Here is a 16,941-nt window from a genome sequence, read left to right on the forward strand (position 1 = left end):
CAGGAAAGGATCTTAAAGCTCATCTTATTCCACCCTCACACCTTCCACTAGCTCAGGATGCTCCCAGCCCTGTCCAACCTGGCCTGGAACACTGCCAGGGATCCAGGGGCAGCTGCTCTGGGCACCCTGTGCCAGGGCCTGCCCACCCTCCCAGGGAACAATTCCTTCCCAATATTCCCTCTATCCCTGCCCTCTGGCAGTGGAAAGCCATTCCCCCTTTTCCTGTCACTCCAAGCCTTTGTAAACAGTCTCTCTTCCATCTTTCTTGTCAGCCCCTTCAGGTCCTGGAAGGCCACAATTAGGTCATCTCAGAGCTTTCTCTTCAGCAACCCCAATTCTCCCAGCCTTTCTACACAGCAGAGCTGCTCCATCCTTCTGATCATCCTGGTGCCTCCTCTGGTCTCACTCCAGCAGCTCCAGGCCCTTCCTGTGCTGGGCCCCAGGGCTGGATGGAGTGATCCAGGGTGGGTCTTCTGTACCAGGGCTGTTTGGCCACTAAAAAAGAGCAGGAATTGGAGACCACCACTATCACTTCAGACAGAGAGGAAGCTTTTACAGGAGGCCAAATGCAGTTCTATTCCAGATGAAACTTGGCCAAGGTGCATGGAGCACAAATGTGAGGGAAAAAGGACACGTAGACAGGGAGATCCAAAAAATAACCAGGTGAGAATGAGAACAAACACAACTCCCAAGGCAAAGAACAAAACAGTAGAGAGTGAGTATGATTCAACCTCTCGGAGCACTGCAAGGGTTTGTTTTTTAAATTTAGAAGGCAAGTAAATTATAGTCATTTTAAAGAAGGGAAGACCAAGAAACAGAGGGATCAAAAAGCAGCTGCTGTTTGTCTCAAGCTGCACAAGCATAAGCTCTGAAGTCCCATTTTTCAGACTAGCCAGGTACATATTTACAGCAAAGCAACAGGGGTTTCCACTGTCCAGCATTCCCAGGACAACTTGCAGCCCCCAGAGTCCAGCAGGACCCAGCATCAGTGGATTATATCAGAGAAAGGTCCTGTCCAAGGCAGTGGCAGTGACTCAGGAAGGGCCAGACTGAGGGGATGTGATCCAGCAGCCTGGATTTTCATTCAGAATCTCAAAACAAAGGAAGTTTACAGCTGGAGGTGGTTCCCTCTCTGCCATGACTCACTGCCTGCATTCGGTGGCACAATGCCCTCCCAAGCACGTGGTGAGCTCACCCACCCGGGATCCCTGGGATAACACCTCCTGTGGGAATTCAGCTGAGCCTGAACCCAGCACCTGGTAATTGCTTCCTGTCGGGCTGGTCTGATGACTGCAGAGGAGCTGCATGAAATGCTCTGGGCACCAATCCCAGGAAAAACAGTGGAATAGCTCCTCCAGTCCCATGGAGCTCAGGACATGCTCTGGCTCCAGGAGACAGATTCAGCTGACTACCAGGGCTGGACAGGCACAGACAAGTGCCATCACTTTTCAGGATCAGCACAGTCTATGTAGGCACATTCATTTCCTTGTGTTTGATTCCCTCGTCACCTTGGCAGGATTTATCTTTCTCAAGGACAGCACCTGCTCCAAACTGCTGATGCTGAGTGGCCAGAACAGCCTGGTCTGGCTCTTTAGGCACTATGGTGACACCAGGCTTAGCAACAGCACCCCGAACACAAGAGAACTTGGTGAGCAAAAGGTGTTTAGAAAGAGAAAAAAAAATATTTGATATAATTCAAATCCAAAGCAGACCTCAGACTAAGCTTGGAGAGCCCTGTTACCCCAAAACTGGGGTAAACCATCAGTGCTGCTGAATATTAAACCCTGGAGACCAGGTACTGCAGCTTTTCCTTGGATTCGGTTGGATATGGTCATCTTTGGGCATTGCTGATCTCCGGGTTTTAAAATACTCAACCCACAATTTGGTTTGTTCTGGAGTTCTGCAGACTTTTCCCAAATGTTCTGAAATGAAGGGAGGCAAATGACAGCAGGAAGAGCAGCAGCAGGAGGATAATCCCAAGAGGTCACATAACTACAGCAGGAGAGAGGAGAACTTCTCCAAGAGTGCTGGTACCCCTGGAGGGCAGTGCCATGGGAGCAGATCCCAGAGCCCAGCTCAGGGATGATTTACAGCTTCCTAAGGCCTCCAAGTGATCTGCAGAGGGAGCTCCGAGCAGGATATTCCAGCCACTGGATGCTCTGTGCTGAACTCGGTGCTCCCTGGCCTTGACCAGCTGCTGCTGCAAGGCTTTGGGAAATAGGGATAACCCAGAACATCTGTGCCAGGCTTTGGGAAACAGGGATAACCAGCAAGGATCTGGGAATCAGGGATAACCCAGCACACCTGTACAATGCACCTGCCTCACTGCTCTTGGGAGTGAGCCACTGGACTTGGGAACAAAAGTGGTTTTCTCCTAGAGTTTCATGCCACTTTGCAACCAAAACCTTAACCGGGAGCTCTCAGGTCACGTGGCTCCAACTCCAGCCAGACTTGTTATCTGCTGTGTAAATACATCCCAACATTAAGATCACACTTGGCTGGTTAGAGGAGGTGTTTAAAGTCTAGTGGAAGGTGTCCCTACCCATGGCAGAGGGTGGAACGAGATGAGCTTTAAGGTTCCTTCCAACCCAAACCATTCCATGATTCTGTGATACGTTTTAAAATAATCTGGAACAAGGGAATCAGCACCACACACCCAGCTAGGCAGAAAGCAAAGTGAAAACTGGTGGGGTTTTGTAGAAATCTCTGCTGATGGCAGGGGGATCCCTGCTCATTGCAGGCAGATTGACTAAATGACCTTTAAAGGTCCCTCCCAACTCAAACTACTCCACGAGTCCAAACGCCCTTCTGCAGGAAGCTTTGCAGCACTAGGAACAACACAAGTAGTCTAAGGCACTGAATGTTATCAGATGTTGAAGTAGATGGATATTGAATCTTCCCTTGGCTCTAGATCAAATCATTAGTTATTCTCAGGTCTGAGTCACAATCCCAGGCTCGGGGATGGTGCTTTTCAAGGTTTCTTGTTCAGTGCAAGTTTAACATTAAGCCCAAGGAGGAAGAGCCTGACATTACAAATGAGCTTGGCAGAGCAATCTCCAGCAGCAGACACAGGAAAGCCAATTAGGAAAAACACTTAGTGAAACCAACCCCCTCATAATATTTCACTTTACTTTCCCAGACAAACAGGTGGGAAACATTTTTGATAAGCATTCCCCCATGCCAAAACAATCCTGCAAGAGGTTTTTAGGAGAGATAAATGTGCAGGTTCCCAGGTGTTTGCTCCTCCTGACAGGCAGAGTTAATGACTGGGTGCCAACACTCACCTCTTGCCTTTCTGGATCCGAGACACATCCACTGCATCTCTGCTGAAAACATCAAACTCATCATTCTGGAAAACGTTACAGCGAGAGCTGACCAGAGGGGTAGGGTCTGGCTTCAGCTGTCTGGTAAAAAACAAGGAGAGGGAATAAAAACTAAAGGGAAGTGAGGAAGAGAAATCCTCTCCCTTCCCTAAGCCCTTGGTTCATCCTTTGTCAGTCCCAAAATGATCCCGAGCACACCAAAAGGTGAGTCACAGGTCACAACCCCTTCCCTTCGCAGCCACGCTCTGGCACAAGCACGGCACTTCCCAAAGCCTGGATTTGAGGGGAAACTAAAGCAACTCACAGAAAACCAAGAGAAAATTCTTCTGTTCATTTCAGAGTCTATCAAACCGTGCAGGACAACAGAATATTCAACAGACTGCCTGGTCTCAACACAGTGACTCAGTGAAGACAAACACTAAGTGTGATGAACTACAGGCTGGAAAAAATTCCAATAATTTATTGCTGTTGATTTCAAGACATTTATCTCCCTTGTTAAATCTTTCTCAGGGTTCCAGGTTTATGTTTGTTCAACTTGTAAGTCAAAAGACTGTACTTTTGACATTCATTTTGGTGGTGCAGACAGTTCAGCTGGGCAGCTGCAAATGCTGCTGTGCTCCCCTATAAATCAGCAGGGGTCAGAATTCGACATTTCCTATCGAACCAGCAGCTTTGCTTCAAGATGCAAAAGGCAGGAAGAAAAAAAAAAGCTGCTCTATCTTGTGGAACTGCTGGCTTTGCAGAAAAACCAATCCTTCCTAAAGCCCGTCCTGCACCAGTTGTGCCAAAGTCAGCAGATCTGGTTGTGGGAACACAAAGATTGTTGCAAAAATAAGATTTTTTTAACCTCATTTTTCCGATAAAGATGATTTCCTTTAATGCAACAGTGAGACAGTCTGCCCATAACTCCATGAAATGTGAACAAACAGCACATTCACATCCTGATGCTGTCAGGAACTGCTGGTGCAGCACAAACACACACTCACAGCTGCAGACAAACTCCAACAACTCAATCCTGCCACCAGCTATAAACCCTCCATCCCTTGTCCAATCCAGGAAAGTAGGACAAGCCAGGCAAGTTTGTCAGAGGGAACATAAAAATGGATCTGAATTGTCATATCTTCAGTCACAAAATAGCAGCCTGTTAAATAACTATATTTGACCCTGTGGGTTGAATTCCAGCTGAATTGGCTCCTCTGAAGATGCCCTTTCCTGCAGGACAGCTGTGATTTTCACAGCTGTGACAACAAACACTGCAGCAAAATAACTTTTGAAGGCATCATATTCTATTGTCCAGCATTCTATTCTATTCTATTCTATTCTATTCTATTCTATTCTATTCTATTCTATTCTTTCATGTACAAGTGGTTTTGTCCCCTGTCACAAAACACAACCCAGCACCTGCTCTACTCTAACACTGAGCAGCAAAGGTCCCACTCCTCTGCAGGGACACAAGGATGGCAGAAAACTGGTGACAGGTGACAATGAGAAGCCTTCACTGCAGTTCTCTACCCCAAATATGCAAATTCTTAGAGCTCTACAAGTGTTGAGCCTTCAGTGAGAACAATTAAGTGAGACAGAAACAACCAGAGGTTGTCCCACACCTTTGCATCCTTCGGTCCAGCTTATCCAGGTATGGCACCAACTTCTCTTCCAGGATGTTGTTGATCACCTGCTCCGTGTCGTATCCATATTCCTCCAGGCAGGCCAGGATGAATCCCTCTCCAAGATCTGGCAGCAGATCCTTCACTTGGGAGATCAGGGAGTCCAGCTCCACGCCAGACACGCAGGTGACGGGCGCAGCTGCAGCGCCGGCACACTATGGACACCAAACACACCTGGTGGGCACTGGGGAGGGACAGAGCGGAGGGCAGGCAGTGTGCACAGAAATACAGGGAAAGCAGCACTCTGGGCTCCCAGGGTTTACACACACAAGTCCAAGACTGAAGGCAAAAGAGAAATCAGCTGTTTAAACTACACAAGGTTTCCGACACGGATTTGGGCACACAGCTACTTTTGCCAGTCCCTGAGTCAGCAAGGACACCCTGGAGAATCCTTCCTCAAATAACAGGCAAGCTCTGCATTTCAAAAATATGCACATGAACTGCAGGGATGAAACAGAGTATTTGAATAATCTCCAGCAAGGGAAAACCCAAGCCATGAGAGCTGGAAGCAATTTGCTCAGAGATAACTCAGGATTCAGGTGTAGCTTCATGTCTCATTTCCCAAGGCTGCATGGAGATCCAGCAAAGGTCAGAAATTATACCAAATCTCATGTTGTCCCCAAAGCTGGGCAAATCAAGCCTGTCCTCATGGATAGAGGAAGGCCAGGAAGAGCAGAGCCCCCAGGAAGAGAGCAGAGCCCAGTCCCACCACAGAGCTGTACTCACCTCATCCTCCAGGGCACATGCAGCCCCTGGATCCTCTCTGTCCTCAGGGGTGCTCTCCGCTATCGCTGAAGCTCCACTGGATGCTGCTGGATCTTTAACAGCTTGTCCTTTTTTCCTGTCTACCCCTTCCCAGGCACTTTCCACTGCTTGGAGGATATAGGCTGTCCTGGTCTCGTCTCTAAGAGCACAGCATTAAGGACATTCCTGGATGCACATGTTCAGGGATCACCCTGAAGTAACTACGGGATTGTCAACGATGTCCAAATTTGTGCCTGCATCAACACTCACAAAACCATGGAATGGTTTGGGTGGGAAGGGACCTTAAAGCTCATCTTGTCCCACCCCCAGCCACGGGCAAGGACAGCTTCCATTAGACCAGGTTGCTCCAAGCCCTGTCCAAGCCTTGGACACTTCCAGGGATGGGGCAGCCTCAGCTTCTCTGGGCAACAACACCCCCCTGTTCTTTATTTCTGTTAAGGGAAAACTTTCCAGTACTCCTTGCCAGTCATGCAGCTTAACCAGAGGCAGAAATGCCACTGGTGTGAAGGAATCCAAGAGCAGCCAGGTGTGCAAAGCCCAAGGATACAGTGCAGAGGATGCCTGCTGGAGCAGACTCACATCATCCTCAACGGGGAACAGCTCATCATAGTCACGGAGAAATCTGAAAACACAGGAGCAAGTTTAATCAGTGGAGCTCAATTAATTACCACTACTGTGCCTCTCTGACTGCCTCAGTGCTCAGGTAGGAACAGAGAACCTCTCACCCAATGCTGGATTCCAGCCATGCCTGATTTTGGTCCCACTACACCACAGCAATACTCCTCAGGTGTGAGGGCTGGAACCCAGTGCTGCATTACAGGGAGAATCTGCTTTACCATGTGAACGTGCTCAGAATGCCAGCATGGGCAGGAGGACAAGATGGAATTCCAAGTTCTGCCACTTCCTTTGCATCTCCAGCATTCATGTTTAATATTTTTCTGGTCTGGTCAGCCCAGCTGGAAAGCACAGGTCTGTAATAACAGCCTAACTTGTCAAGGGAGCTAATGGCTAAATTGCTCTTCTCTTTTTTTGAGAGGCTGGATTAAAGGGAGTGAAGAATAGTATTTCTCAGTGCCAGGGTCTGTGCTGCAGGCTGAAATCCTCTCACTGCACTTCTCCCAACTACTTACAAGGATTTCTGACTCCCACATGCCTCGTAATGCTGCCTCAGGCAATTCTGCTGTAAAGAATGGCAGAGGAAGGAGCTGAGCCCCCCTCTTGCCAGCCAGACTCACCTCCTTTCCTGAAGCACCGAGGTGAAGATCTGCAGAAATTCCTCAATAAATGGCTGAATATTCTCACAGCTGCAGGAAACACAGCACAGTGAACACTCAGAGGCAAGTCTGCCAACGTTTGGCCCCACCAGCCAAACCACTCACATTTACACACCAAGGGAAAGCCCCATTTGAAAAGAGATTTCAGGCCACATTTGGCTTCCACAGGAGCAAAGTGTCAAATGGAAGCAAGTGGTTTTTAAGGCTTCAGCAAACATTTCAGCACTTAGCTCTAAAGCTGTAACACACCTAGAATTACAAGTTTTCAGACAGACTTCATAAATAGTTTGATGCCTCAGACTTGCAGTGAGCAGAAAATGGTGCGCAGAGCTTTTGTAATTGTGCCTTTATGACATCTTGGGATTACACCAGTAAATCTTCCAGAAAGTTTGTGCTCACCCATGCAAGAACACCTGCCAAGCAAACTCCCATTGCAGCCTCAGTGCCCAAACCCCTGGGTGCTGCTGAGGCTCCAAACCTTGTTCCAAGGCACCTTTGGGTGGGAAGGGACCTTAAAGCCCATCCAGTTCCACCCCCTGCCATGGGCAGGGACACCTTCCACTATCCCAGATTGCTCCAAGCCCCGTCCAGCCTGGCTTTGGACACTTCCAGGGATGTCCAGCTGCTCTGGGCACCCTGTGCCAGGGCCTCAGCACCCTCACAGGGAACAATTCCTTCCCAATATGCCATCTAACCCTGCCCTTTGGCAGTGGGAAGCCATTCCCCCTCGTCCTGTCACTCCAAGCCCCTGTAAACAGTCTCTCTCCATCCGTACTGTTGGGCCCTCCAGGTCCTGGAAGGTCACAAATCAGGCACACCGGGGTCAGAAAGCTCATTGGACCCAGCTCACCAGAGATTCTGGACCACACAGCTCCATCTGGAACATTCCTGATACACAGGACAACAGAATTTGACCTTAGCCAAGTCTTTGGCTACAATCCCAACACAAACAGAAGTTTCTGTTCATTTTCTCCAGTAAATTTGTAAATGAGAAACAATTTCTCCCACACAGCAATCAAGTAATTGGCGAGTAGCACAGAGCCAAGTGCCAATACCTGCTCTCTAGGATGGGCTGCAGACAGACTTGGTTTACTAGGATGTGAAAAACCTCTATCATCTTCTTTCTGGAGTGCGAAATCCTCCTCCACAAATCAGCAAAAACACTTCAGAGAGAGCAAAAGACAATGCTGGTGTCAGCACAAGAATCTGTAACACACCTTTATCAGAGTTAATCCTCTAAAAGAATTTCATTAGGATGATCATCTCCTTGCTGCAAAGACCAGATATTAGACACATTCCATGGTCATTAAGGAAAATCCATGCTCCAAATAAAGCTGGTTTCAATCCCAATTGTCCTGGCAGCTCCCCACATGAGACCCCTGCCGTACCAGCACAGCCTGTGCCTTACAGTGAGACTGAGCTACACAGAGATATCATTCATGTTCTCACACTTTGTTACAATTTGAATGCACCTCCCATCAAATTCCTTCTTACACACCACTAAAAATGATTCGTCACCCCACTGCCCAGGAAAATTTGCTATTCCAGAAGTCACCTCTTCAGAGCTCTTTGGAGCAGCATAAAAATGCCAGGCTCCTCAGGGAAGGGTAAAACAGCATGAATTGAATTTTTAACTAAGCCCTGGGAAATCTCACTGAAGATCCAAAGGAAGCCTTTGCAGGAATTCTCACCTGTTATCTTCATAATGCCTCTTCTTGATTGCAGATTCAAGCTCAGGAATTGCCAGTTCATAAAACGAAGCTAATCTGTACAAAGGGGGAACAAACCTGTACCTGTCAGCTGAGGTTCCAAAACTCATTTGCTAAAAGGCAGAACAAATGGCTGATTTCATTAAACCCTCCTCACCAGCAGTACCCATGAGCATCACCTGATTTTGGTATTTTTGCCCCAGAACACAAGCAAACACACCACAGAAAAAGAGCAGCACTCTAAGGAAATCACAGAGAGGTCTTTGAAGGGGTAGGAAAGAAAAGCACTTGGGAAGCATCCTGTGCTGATCAGAACCATCTGCTCAACCCAGAAAAACCCCAGCACAGATCTGCAGCCTGCAAAGACCCAGCACTCACAGAAGCACAGAAACCTTCATGTTGGAAAAGCCCCCTGAGAGCATTGAGTCCAACCATTCCCCAGCACTGCCAAGGCCACCACAGACCACGTCCACAAGTGCCACATTCAGCTGGCTGTTAATCCCTCCAGGGATGGGGACTCCACCACAGCCCTGGACAGCTGTGCCAGGGCTGGACAGCTCTTTCCATGAAGAAATGTTCCCTAACACCCAACCTGGACCTCCCCTGGCACAGCTTGAGGCCGTTCCCTCTCATGCCTTGTCACCCTCTCCCAGCCACTCAGCTTTTGCCAAAGCTCATTGATATTCTCTAACATAAAACTTGGGCATAACATCAAAGGCATTTGTTTTCAGACCTTGAAGAAGTATTTCTCTGAAATACTTTCTGCTTCCCTTGCTTTGGGTCCTACAGCAGAAGTTCCTTTTGTCCATAACTGGTCCCTCTCCATCCTTCCCAGAGCACACTGAGTACTGTTCAGCTTACTGGAAATTGTCATGGATGCCTGGCTCTAGGATCACTCCTAGATAACAACAGACATAGAACAAAAAATCCACACATCCCTATATCCTTGTATTTATTATGCTGCATTCCTGTCAGAGAGAACCCAGCAGCCTCTGCATCAAATCTGTCTCCTCATTTAACAATGGGACAGGACACATTAGCACATTCAGTATTTTTACATGGCCAGGACAAATTCTGTCTGCACTCCAAGACATACCTGTAACAAAACTCGTGTTTTTGGAAGGTCTGGCAAGCCAAGGGAAAGACATCAAGAAAGGCCCAGAGAGTTGTGCAGGTGTCACATAAATACAGCACAATGTCCTTCAGCTCCTGAGAGGGAAAGAGCAGTTACTGAGGGAAGAGCCAGGCAAGTTTTCCCAGCAGGGATGCAGAACACTGGGGCCAGGCATCCTCCTGACTGCAGAGTCTGTATCAACCATAAACCTGTTACAGGGTCTGGGGGCAGAGACAACATTTCTCCTAGAGCTCCTAATGTTTGCTTAAAGATCCATAATGCAATCCCAACTGTCTGCTTTCATTAAAGATACTGTGAGATTATAAGAACCCTCATCAGATCCTGTTCTGGACAGTGGCTTTGCCCTCAATACACTCTCCACACATGGAATTCTTCCCCATGCAGCATTTTTCATGAAGCACTGCACAGCAGAACCATGGGAACCAAAGGGATGTTTTCAGCAGTCTGGTCCAGTGCAAGCTACATTTCTGAGGCAGCTGAAACAAATGGAATGACACACTAAATGACAGTTTCAAACTATCATTTTTCTTATCAATAAATCATAGTTTGAACTGATAGTTTGGTCCCACACGCAAACTGAAAGACTAAGGTTTTGCAGAGGACCACATTTACTGTCTTTGTACGGCCTCCAGCACATAAACCCCTCTTAATTAACTGCAGTTAAATTACACTGTTGTTAAAACACACATTGCTGAAGGAAAAAAAATCAGCTCTAATCACCCTCCAGGGTTAGGGGGAGACTTCTGTCAGATACTCTGTTACATTGTTTATAAGCTGGTTAAGCAAAAAAGTTGCCAGGTTTAAAACTATCCCTGTTCCAAAGGATATGGTTGAAACGAATCAGCTCATGGTGGAAAGGTTTTATCATCACGTCCCAGGACAAAGAGTGCAACAGTGGCACAGAACCATGAGCTGTAGGAGCTTTTGGGAACAGAATGATCCTCTGTGGTCTGTTCAGCAGGAGTACAGAGAGTTCAGTCCTACCTGGAGGGGCATGTTCCCTGCAGTCACACTGACTTTCGCTTCCAGTTTCTGGGGCTCAGCAGAGGCCCCTTCACACTGCAAACCACACTTGTGCAAAATATTGTTGAACACCTAAATCGGGAGAACAGGGCAGTGTTAACAGTCAGGAGCCAGCAGTGGGACACAGCAGAGAAGGCCAGAAGCTAAAGGAAGGTGGGAGGGAAGAGTCATCGCGTAATAATTTTAGATAAAGGTTCAAAACCTCCCTGACACACATTAACAAACTAGGGAAAGGGGGAAACGGCAAAGTCAGGGGAGCCTTAGGCTGGATACTAGGGAAAGTTCTTTCCCCAGAGGGTGGTCAGAGTTCAAGGAGTGTTTGGACAATGAGTGGGATTGTTGGGGTGTTTGTGCGGGGCCAGGGGTTGGGCTTGATGATTCTTGTGGGTCCCTTCCAACTCAGGATATTCCATGATTTCATGAAATGCATTCTGCCCACCTACAATGTTCCCTTTCCACTCTCCAAGCTATGCCACATTTCCAGATGAAATCCCAGCAGGAAAGCAGTACCTGGAGGACAGTGGGCAGAGTTTCATCAAGGTCACTGAAGTAACTGGGCTGCTGAGTGAAGATATTTCCTGAAAAGGGAAAGGAGGGCATTTCCACCAGTTCAGACATTGATGCCAATGAGCAAATTTGCAGCAGAAAATGGTACTTGTGTTACTGCTGACACCCCCAGACACACCTACTGACCATGTGGGACACTGCCTACCCTGATTCCTGAGCTCATGCACAGGCCCTGCTCCCAGAAAGCTGATCTGTCAGCTCTCCAATGCCACTGGAGATCCAGCAATGGGAATATGCTCATCAGAGCAGAGCAAATGAGATGTCAGATGATTCACGCTCCAGGGGCTGAATCAATGAATAATGCAAATACTATCACTGAACAACCCCAGTTCCTTTATTTGACAACTGGAGTTGACTTTTAATTACTGATAACAGTTCAGCACACACCAGGAGATGTGCTGCCGAATATTTCTTAAAGGTAATGAGGCTTTAGTAACACCTGCTATTATATTACTAGGACTCCATTATCTTTACAAAATACTCCACTGAGTAATGCCATACCATAAATCCTCACCAAGCAAGCACTGAGGCTCCTATTTTCCTGGGAATTACTGTTCAGATTATGACAATTAAGAGTTCTCCAGCAAGGACAGAGCTATGAGACAAGTTTCAGATAAATTTATACTCTGAGAAGAACCTCGAGTTTATGAAGTTATGAATTACACACCAGAACTGCTCATGCCGTTACTCTCATGACATAACGAAATAATCAGGTGAGCAAATCTTTGGTCCCCTGCATGCAGCATGACTGTGTGGCACTCCAGAGTGCAGTTCAAAGGAGGTTTCATTACTTAGGTCTCTTTTGGAATATTTTAAGACCCAGATAATCTAAGCTTTGCATCTGAAAGGGAAGTATCTATCTTGCCATGCCAGCCTTCTATCTCTGAGCCTTGACAGAGGAATTTAGAGCAGAAGCTACTGAAAAAGGATAAAAAGATTAAAAATGCAAAAGTTTATCTAAGATTTTCTGGCTGGAAATCTGTCTGCACCACATGATCTCTAACACTTCTCATGTGAGTGAACTTGGAAATGAGACAAAAAATAACTACCAAAGAAATGGAAAACCTTCATCCCATGAGCTGCAGACAAAGTGGGTTAGAATTCAGGAAGAGCTCACTTAATCCAAGGGTAGATATTCTTCCACTCAGGTGATGTTAAAGACCACAGGACTGGGAAGGGAGCACAGGATAAACAGAGAAGCTAAATCAACATGCTCCATCTCCACTCCTCAGCATCCATGGCTGGATGCTCCTCCCTGTGTACTCACCACTAAGGCCGCGTGTACAGACACAGAAATCCAGGGATAAGCACAGCTTGAGCAAGGCTCTGAAGTGTTTGTGGTTTGGAAGCTCTGGATACATCAACGTCTGCACTGAAGTTTCAGGTTCTCCCACTTACCAGAACAGTGATTACCTCACACTGAATGTTTCACTTGGCTCCCAGCTCTGGGAACAACAGCACTCACAGCTGGACTGTGCCCATCTCCCAACCCTTCTCCCTCCTCACCCTTTCCCATCTCTACCAGGATTTTACAGAGCCTCACATTCCACTTACAAGGGCTGAGGACACATTCAATTGGCACAGGAAACAACTGAGCCTAAGTTTATGTCTAACAACATGAGCCTAGCTCAGGGCAGCAAAGCAGGACATGAAGCTTTCCTTGGAAAAAGCAAAGTGCACATGGAAAAAGAAAAGCACAATCTGATCTAGAAATGACAGATCTTAGGTGCTACTGAACAATTAATTTTCAGAATAGCTCCACTGGTGTAAACCCCAGTAAATCACTTGTCATATAAGCAAAAGCCTAAATGTAGCAAGTTGTTCCTTGGCTTTTACTGACCAATCATCTTCTGGAGCAGGAGGCCATTTCCTTTCCCAAAAAGGACACAGAGATCCAGAATCTTGGGGATATCAAACAGGAAGTTGTTGTAAATAATTTTTCCAAAGACAGAGGGAGTGATGAAATGATCCTACAAAGACAGAAAAAGAAAAGGAATTTAAAGGATAATCCATATCTTACTCTGCAGTAACTCCAGCATCATAATGGCACCTGTAAAACATCTCTCAAAGGTGTATTAATGAATTTATTTCATAGAAGGCAACAACACTCCTTGAAACAGCTTCTGTAGAGCCATCTATTCCCACATTCCTGTCCCTGCCACACCAGGCACCCCACCGATCCCCTCACCAGCAGGTGAATTAATCTACCTGGAAGTTTTACAAAAAATCTCCCTACAGGTCCCCAGTTCCCAGCCTGCCACCAGAACAGCTCAGCTCAGGAGGACGACTGAGTAACCAGGCACAGGGGCAGCCTGAGGTTCCTGTACCCTGGGAGAGCAGAACCCAGCACTAGAGACCACAGAATCAGGGACAGGCAGGGAGAAAGCCCAGAGCTGCAGCTCTTCATGCTGACTGCTGAACACTGCCAAAAACTCATCACACCGAAGGCATTTCCTCCAAAATTCCAGATGAGAAAAATTCCATTGTCTGACACTGAGAAACAGGCAGCTGAAATGTGATTTTGGATTTTCAGAAGCCCAGTTTGCCTGTGACAGCAAATGTTTTCAATCCCAGTGAAAGGCAGGGCACATTCTCCCTGCTGAAGCAGAGGGATGGGGCTCAGTGCTGGCCAGGTTCCCTTTCCAGAACTCCTGCTGACTCCTGCATGACAATGGACTATTCATTCCCTGCAGATCACTCAACTAGAAAATGGTTTCAAATGCTCGCCTGCCTCTCCAAGTGGTGAGGTTTAATCAGATCCTGCAATGAAAGACACCACAGAGGTGTTGGGTACTTCTGCTGAAGTGGTGCCAGCTGCAGGCTCCAGCATTCCTTCATCCTGCTCCTGTCCCAGTCCTCCACTCCCAGGCCTTTCCCTCGAAACATCCTGAATGTCACCACTGTGATAAGCAAGAGAATCAACACAGCCTAACACATCATGAAACAATGAGGAGATCCAGTGACTGCTGAAACACAAGGTGCCTCGCTCCTCCTGCCCAAAGGCCTGGTGAAAATCCCACAGCTCTAGAGGGGAGTTGCACTCACACAATTAATGACGAGGATGTCTTTTAATTACAGAATCTCAGAATGGTTTGGGTGGGAAGGGACCTTAAAGCCCATCCCAGTGCCATGGGCAGGGACACCTTCCACTGTCCCAGGCTGCTCCAAGCCCCAGTGTCCAACCTGGCCTTGGGCACTGCCAGGGATCCAGGGACAGCCACAGCTGCTCTGGGCACCCTGTGCCAGGGCCTGCCCACCCTGCCAGGGAACAATTCCTGCCCAATATCCCATCCATCCCTGCCCTCTGGCAGTGGAAGCCATTCCTCCTTGTCTTGTCCCTCGAGGCCCTTGTCCCACATCCCACTCCAGATCTCCTGGAGCCCCTTTGGGCACTAGAAAGGGCTGTGAGGTCTCCCTGGAGCCTCCTCTTCTCCAGGCTGAATGCCTGATGATGCCAAGGTAACTAATTTAGAGAGATTTCACTGTATGTCCAAAACCTGGGGCCAGCTCATGAAGGCACAAGTATTAGCAGGAATTTTGTAGCACCACGTGGCCCTGAGGGAGCGAACACTCGGGAACTGGTGGCCTGAAGAGCCTGTTCCATGTGGCTACACAAAGGCCAACGTGCTCTCTCTCCTCTTACCATGACATATCCAACCACTACACATGGATAACCTGCTATTACTCAGGAAGGAGATGCAGGCAATCAACCAAGGAATCGCTGCATAGTTTGGATACTTCAGCTCTGAGTGTTATCAACTCCACACTGAGAACCCAACTGATAAAATCATCAGGGGGAAGAATGTTGTGCCAGAAGGAAAATGATTCATTTCTCTCTTTTTTCCTAAGTCACACAGCCTGGAGCACCTGCAAGGCATAGGAATATTTACCTTGGACTCCTTGTGGGTGGACATCCTGAGGAAGGTGAGGAAGACACTGCGATGGAGGCATTTCTGCAGCTCATGCACCTCCGGGTGGCAATCCCACAGCAAGTCGAACTTGCGAGGGGCAGAGCGCAGGTAGGAATCCAAACACTTCTGCAGGGTCTCATCAAATATCACCTGGCACAAGGAAAGGCAGGAAAATGGGAAGGGGGGAATGTCACACCTTCATACATTGTGCTCCTGAGCATCCCAGTTAAATTTAAAGCAATCTAAGACACTCAGGCGTATGAAAAGGACTCCCACGTCCATCAATACAAGCCAACTTTTAAAATTCCCAAAGGAAAATCCTTAGGGAAATAGTTTCTTTGCATTCTAAAGTGCAGTAAGAGAAATCAAATGTTTCCTGCATGACATAATAAGCATAAACAAATCTTTATGAAAATGATATAAGGCTCGTGGCTTTTACAAACACCTAGATGTTTACATCGTATCTTCAGATAAAAAACAGTGATTACCTGGCACCAGAATTTGTCATGAGGCAAAGCCAGAAGCCAGTTCAGGTCATCTGCAATGAATTTTGCTCGCTCCAGGAACTCCTCAACCAGAGCAGGGTCTCTGATGGCAGGAGGGGGTTTGTACAGCACGAACGACCGATCTGCTTTAATTTCTGGGTGCTGCAAAAAGCCAAAAAACCACTATATTAGAACTCCAGAGCAAGTGACAGGAATGTCACCATCTGCTCACCGAATTCCAGGAAACACAAAGCTACCTTTTAATACAACTTGACATGATACAGTCACAGAATGGTTTGTGTGGGAAGGGACCTTAAAGCTCATCCAATCCAGTTCCACCCCTGTCAGGGGCAGGGACACCTTCCACTATCCCCAAGCTCCATCCAGCCTGGCCTTGGGCACTGCCAGGGATCCAGGGGCAGCCACAGCTTCTCTGGGCACCCTGTGCCAGGACCTCTCCACCTCCACAGGGAACAATTCCTTCCCAATATCTAACTTGAATTTCAGTTTGAACCCATTACTCCTTGTCTTGTCACTACAGTCCTGATGACAGGAACATTCCCTGGTAACTTCCCATTTTCTACCCTTTCAAGGCAGTGGGTTTGTATCCTTCTTTATAAGCAACATTTTCAGACCTTGATAATTTGGCAGTTATTGCTCCTTGCTTTCTCTTAACCAAAGCCTGACAAAGCAATCCTCCCACACCATCAAAGCAAAGAGCAGGAGCTTCCTGGCATGCCTTTGAACTCTCTCTTTTTCCTCTGAACTGGTTCTTGCACAATACTCCATGAACTCAAACTGACACAACCATCAAAGACACAACCTCTTTGCTACCTTTCCCAAAGGTTACTGAACAGGCTTTGCCCAGATACACCCACCCTAAAAGGAGAATTCAATGAGCAGCAGGTCTGGGCTCTGCCTCATCCCACACGTGTGCTCAGGGCAAAGCTCCTCAGGAGTGAGCAGCACTGACAGTCCCACTCCTGCAACACACCCAAAAGGCACTCTCCAGGCCTTATTTCTGGGAGAAAAGGGTTTCTGTGGGTTGAATTCTCTGGTTTCATCAAGCTGAAGGCACAAGGGAT

General features: G+C 47.5%; 1 protein-coding gene across 4 annotated transcripts in view; it reads right to left on the reverse strand.

Annotated features, from left to right (window-relative positions):
* ASCC2 (activating signal cointegrator 1 complex subunit 2) overlaps nucleotides 1-16,941 on the reverse strand; it is a 34,281-nt gene that overhangs the window by 4,385 nt on the left and 12,955 nt on the right. For all 4 annotated transcript variants that reach the window (XM_068209173.1, XM_068209170.1, XM_068209171.1 and 1 more), the window contains 13 exons: nucleotides 15,860-16,018; nucleotides 15,351-15,521; nucleotides 13,301-13,430; nucleotides 11,404-11,471; nucleotides 10,855-10,965; nucleotides 9,832-9,944; nucleotides 8,718-8,792; nucleotides 8,082-8,189; nucleotides 6,988-7,056; nucleotides 6,300-6,374; nucleotides 5,714-5,891; nucleotides 4,928-5,142; nucleotides 3,285-3,404 (listed from right to left, as the gene is read on the reverse strand). In XM_068209173.1, the coding sequence (XP_068065274.1) occupies nucleotides 3,285-3,404; nucleotides 4,928-5,142; nucleotides 5,714-5,891; nucleotides 6,300-6,374; nucleotides 6,988-7,056; nucleotides 8,082-8,189; nucleotides 8,718-8,792; nucleotides 9,832-9,944; nucleotides 10,855-10,965; nucleotides 11,404-11,471; nucleotides 13,301-13,430; nucleotides 15,351-15,521; nucleotides 15,860-16,018 (1,592 nt within the window). The remainder of the gene's footprint in view (nucleotides 1-3,284; nucleotides 3,405-4,927; nucleotides 5,143-5,713; nucleotides 5,892-6,299; nucleotides 6,375-6,987; nucleotides 7,057-8,081; nucleotides 8,190-8,717; nucleotides 8,793-9,831; nucleotides 9,945-10,854; nucleotides 10,966-11,403; nucleotides 11,472-13,300; nucleotides 13,431-15,350; nucleotides 15,522-15,859; nucleotides 16,019-16,941) is intronic.

Source organism: Anomalospiza imberbis, chromosome 18, assembly GCF_031753505.1.
Source record: "Anomalospiza imberbis isolate Cuckoo-Finch-1a 21T00152 chromosome 18, ASM3175350v1, whole genome shotgun sequence".
Taxonomy (NCBI): Eukaryota; Metazoa; Chordata; class Aves; order Passeriformes; family Viduidae; genus Anomalospiza; species Anomalospiza imberbis.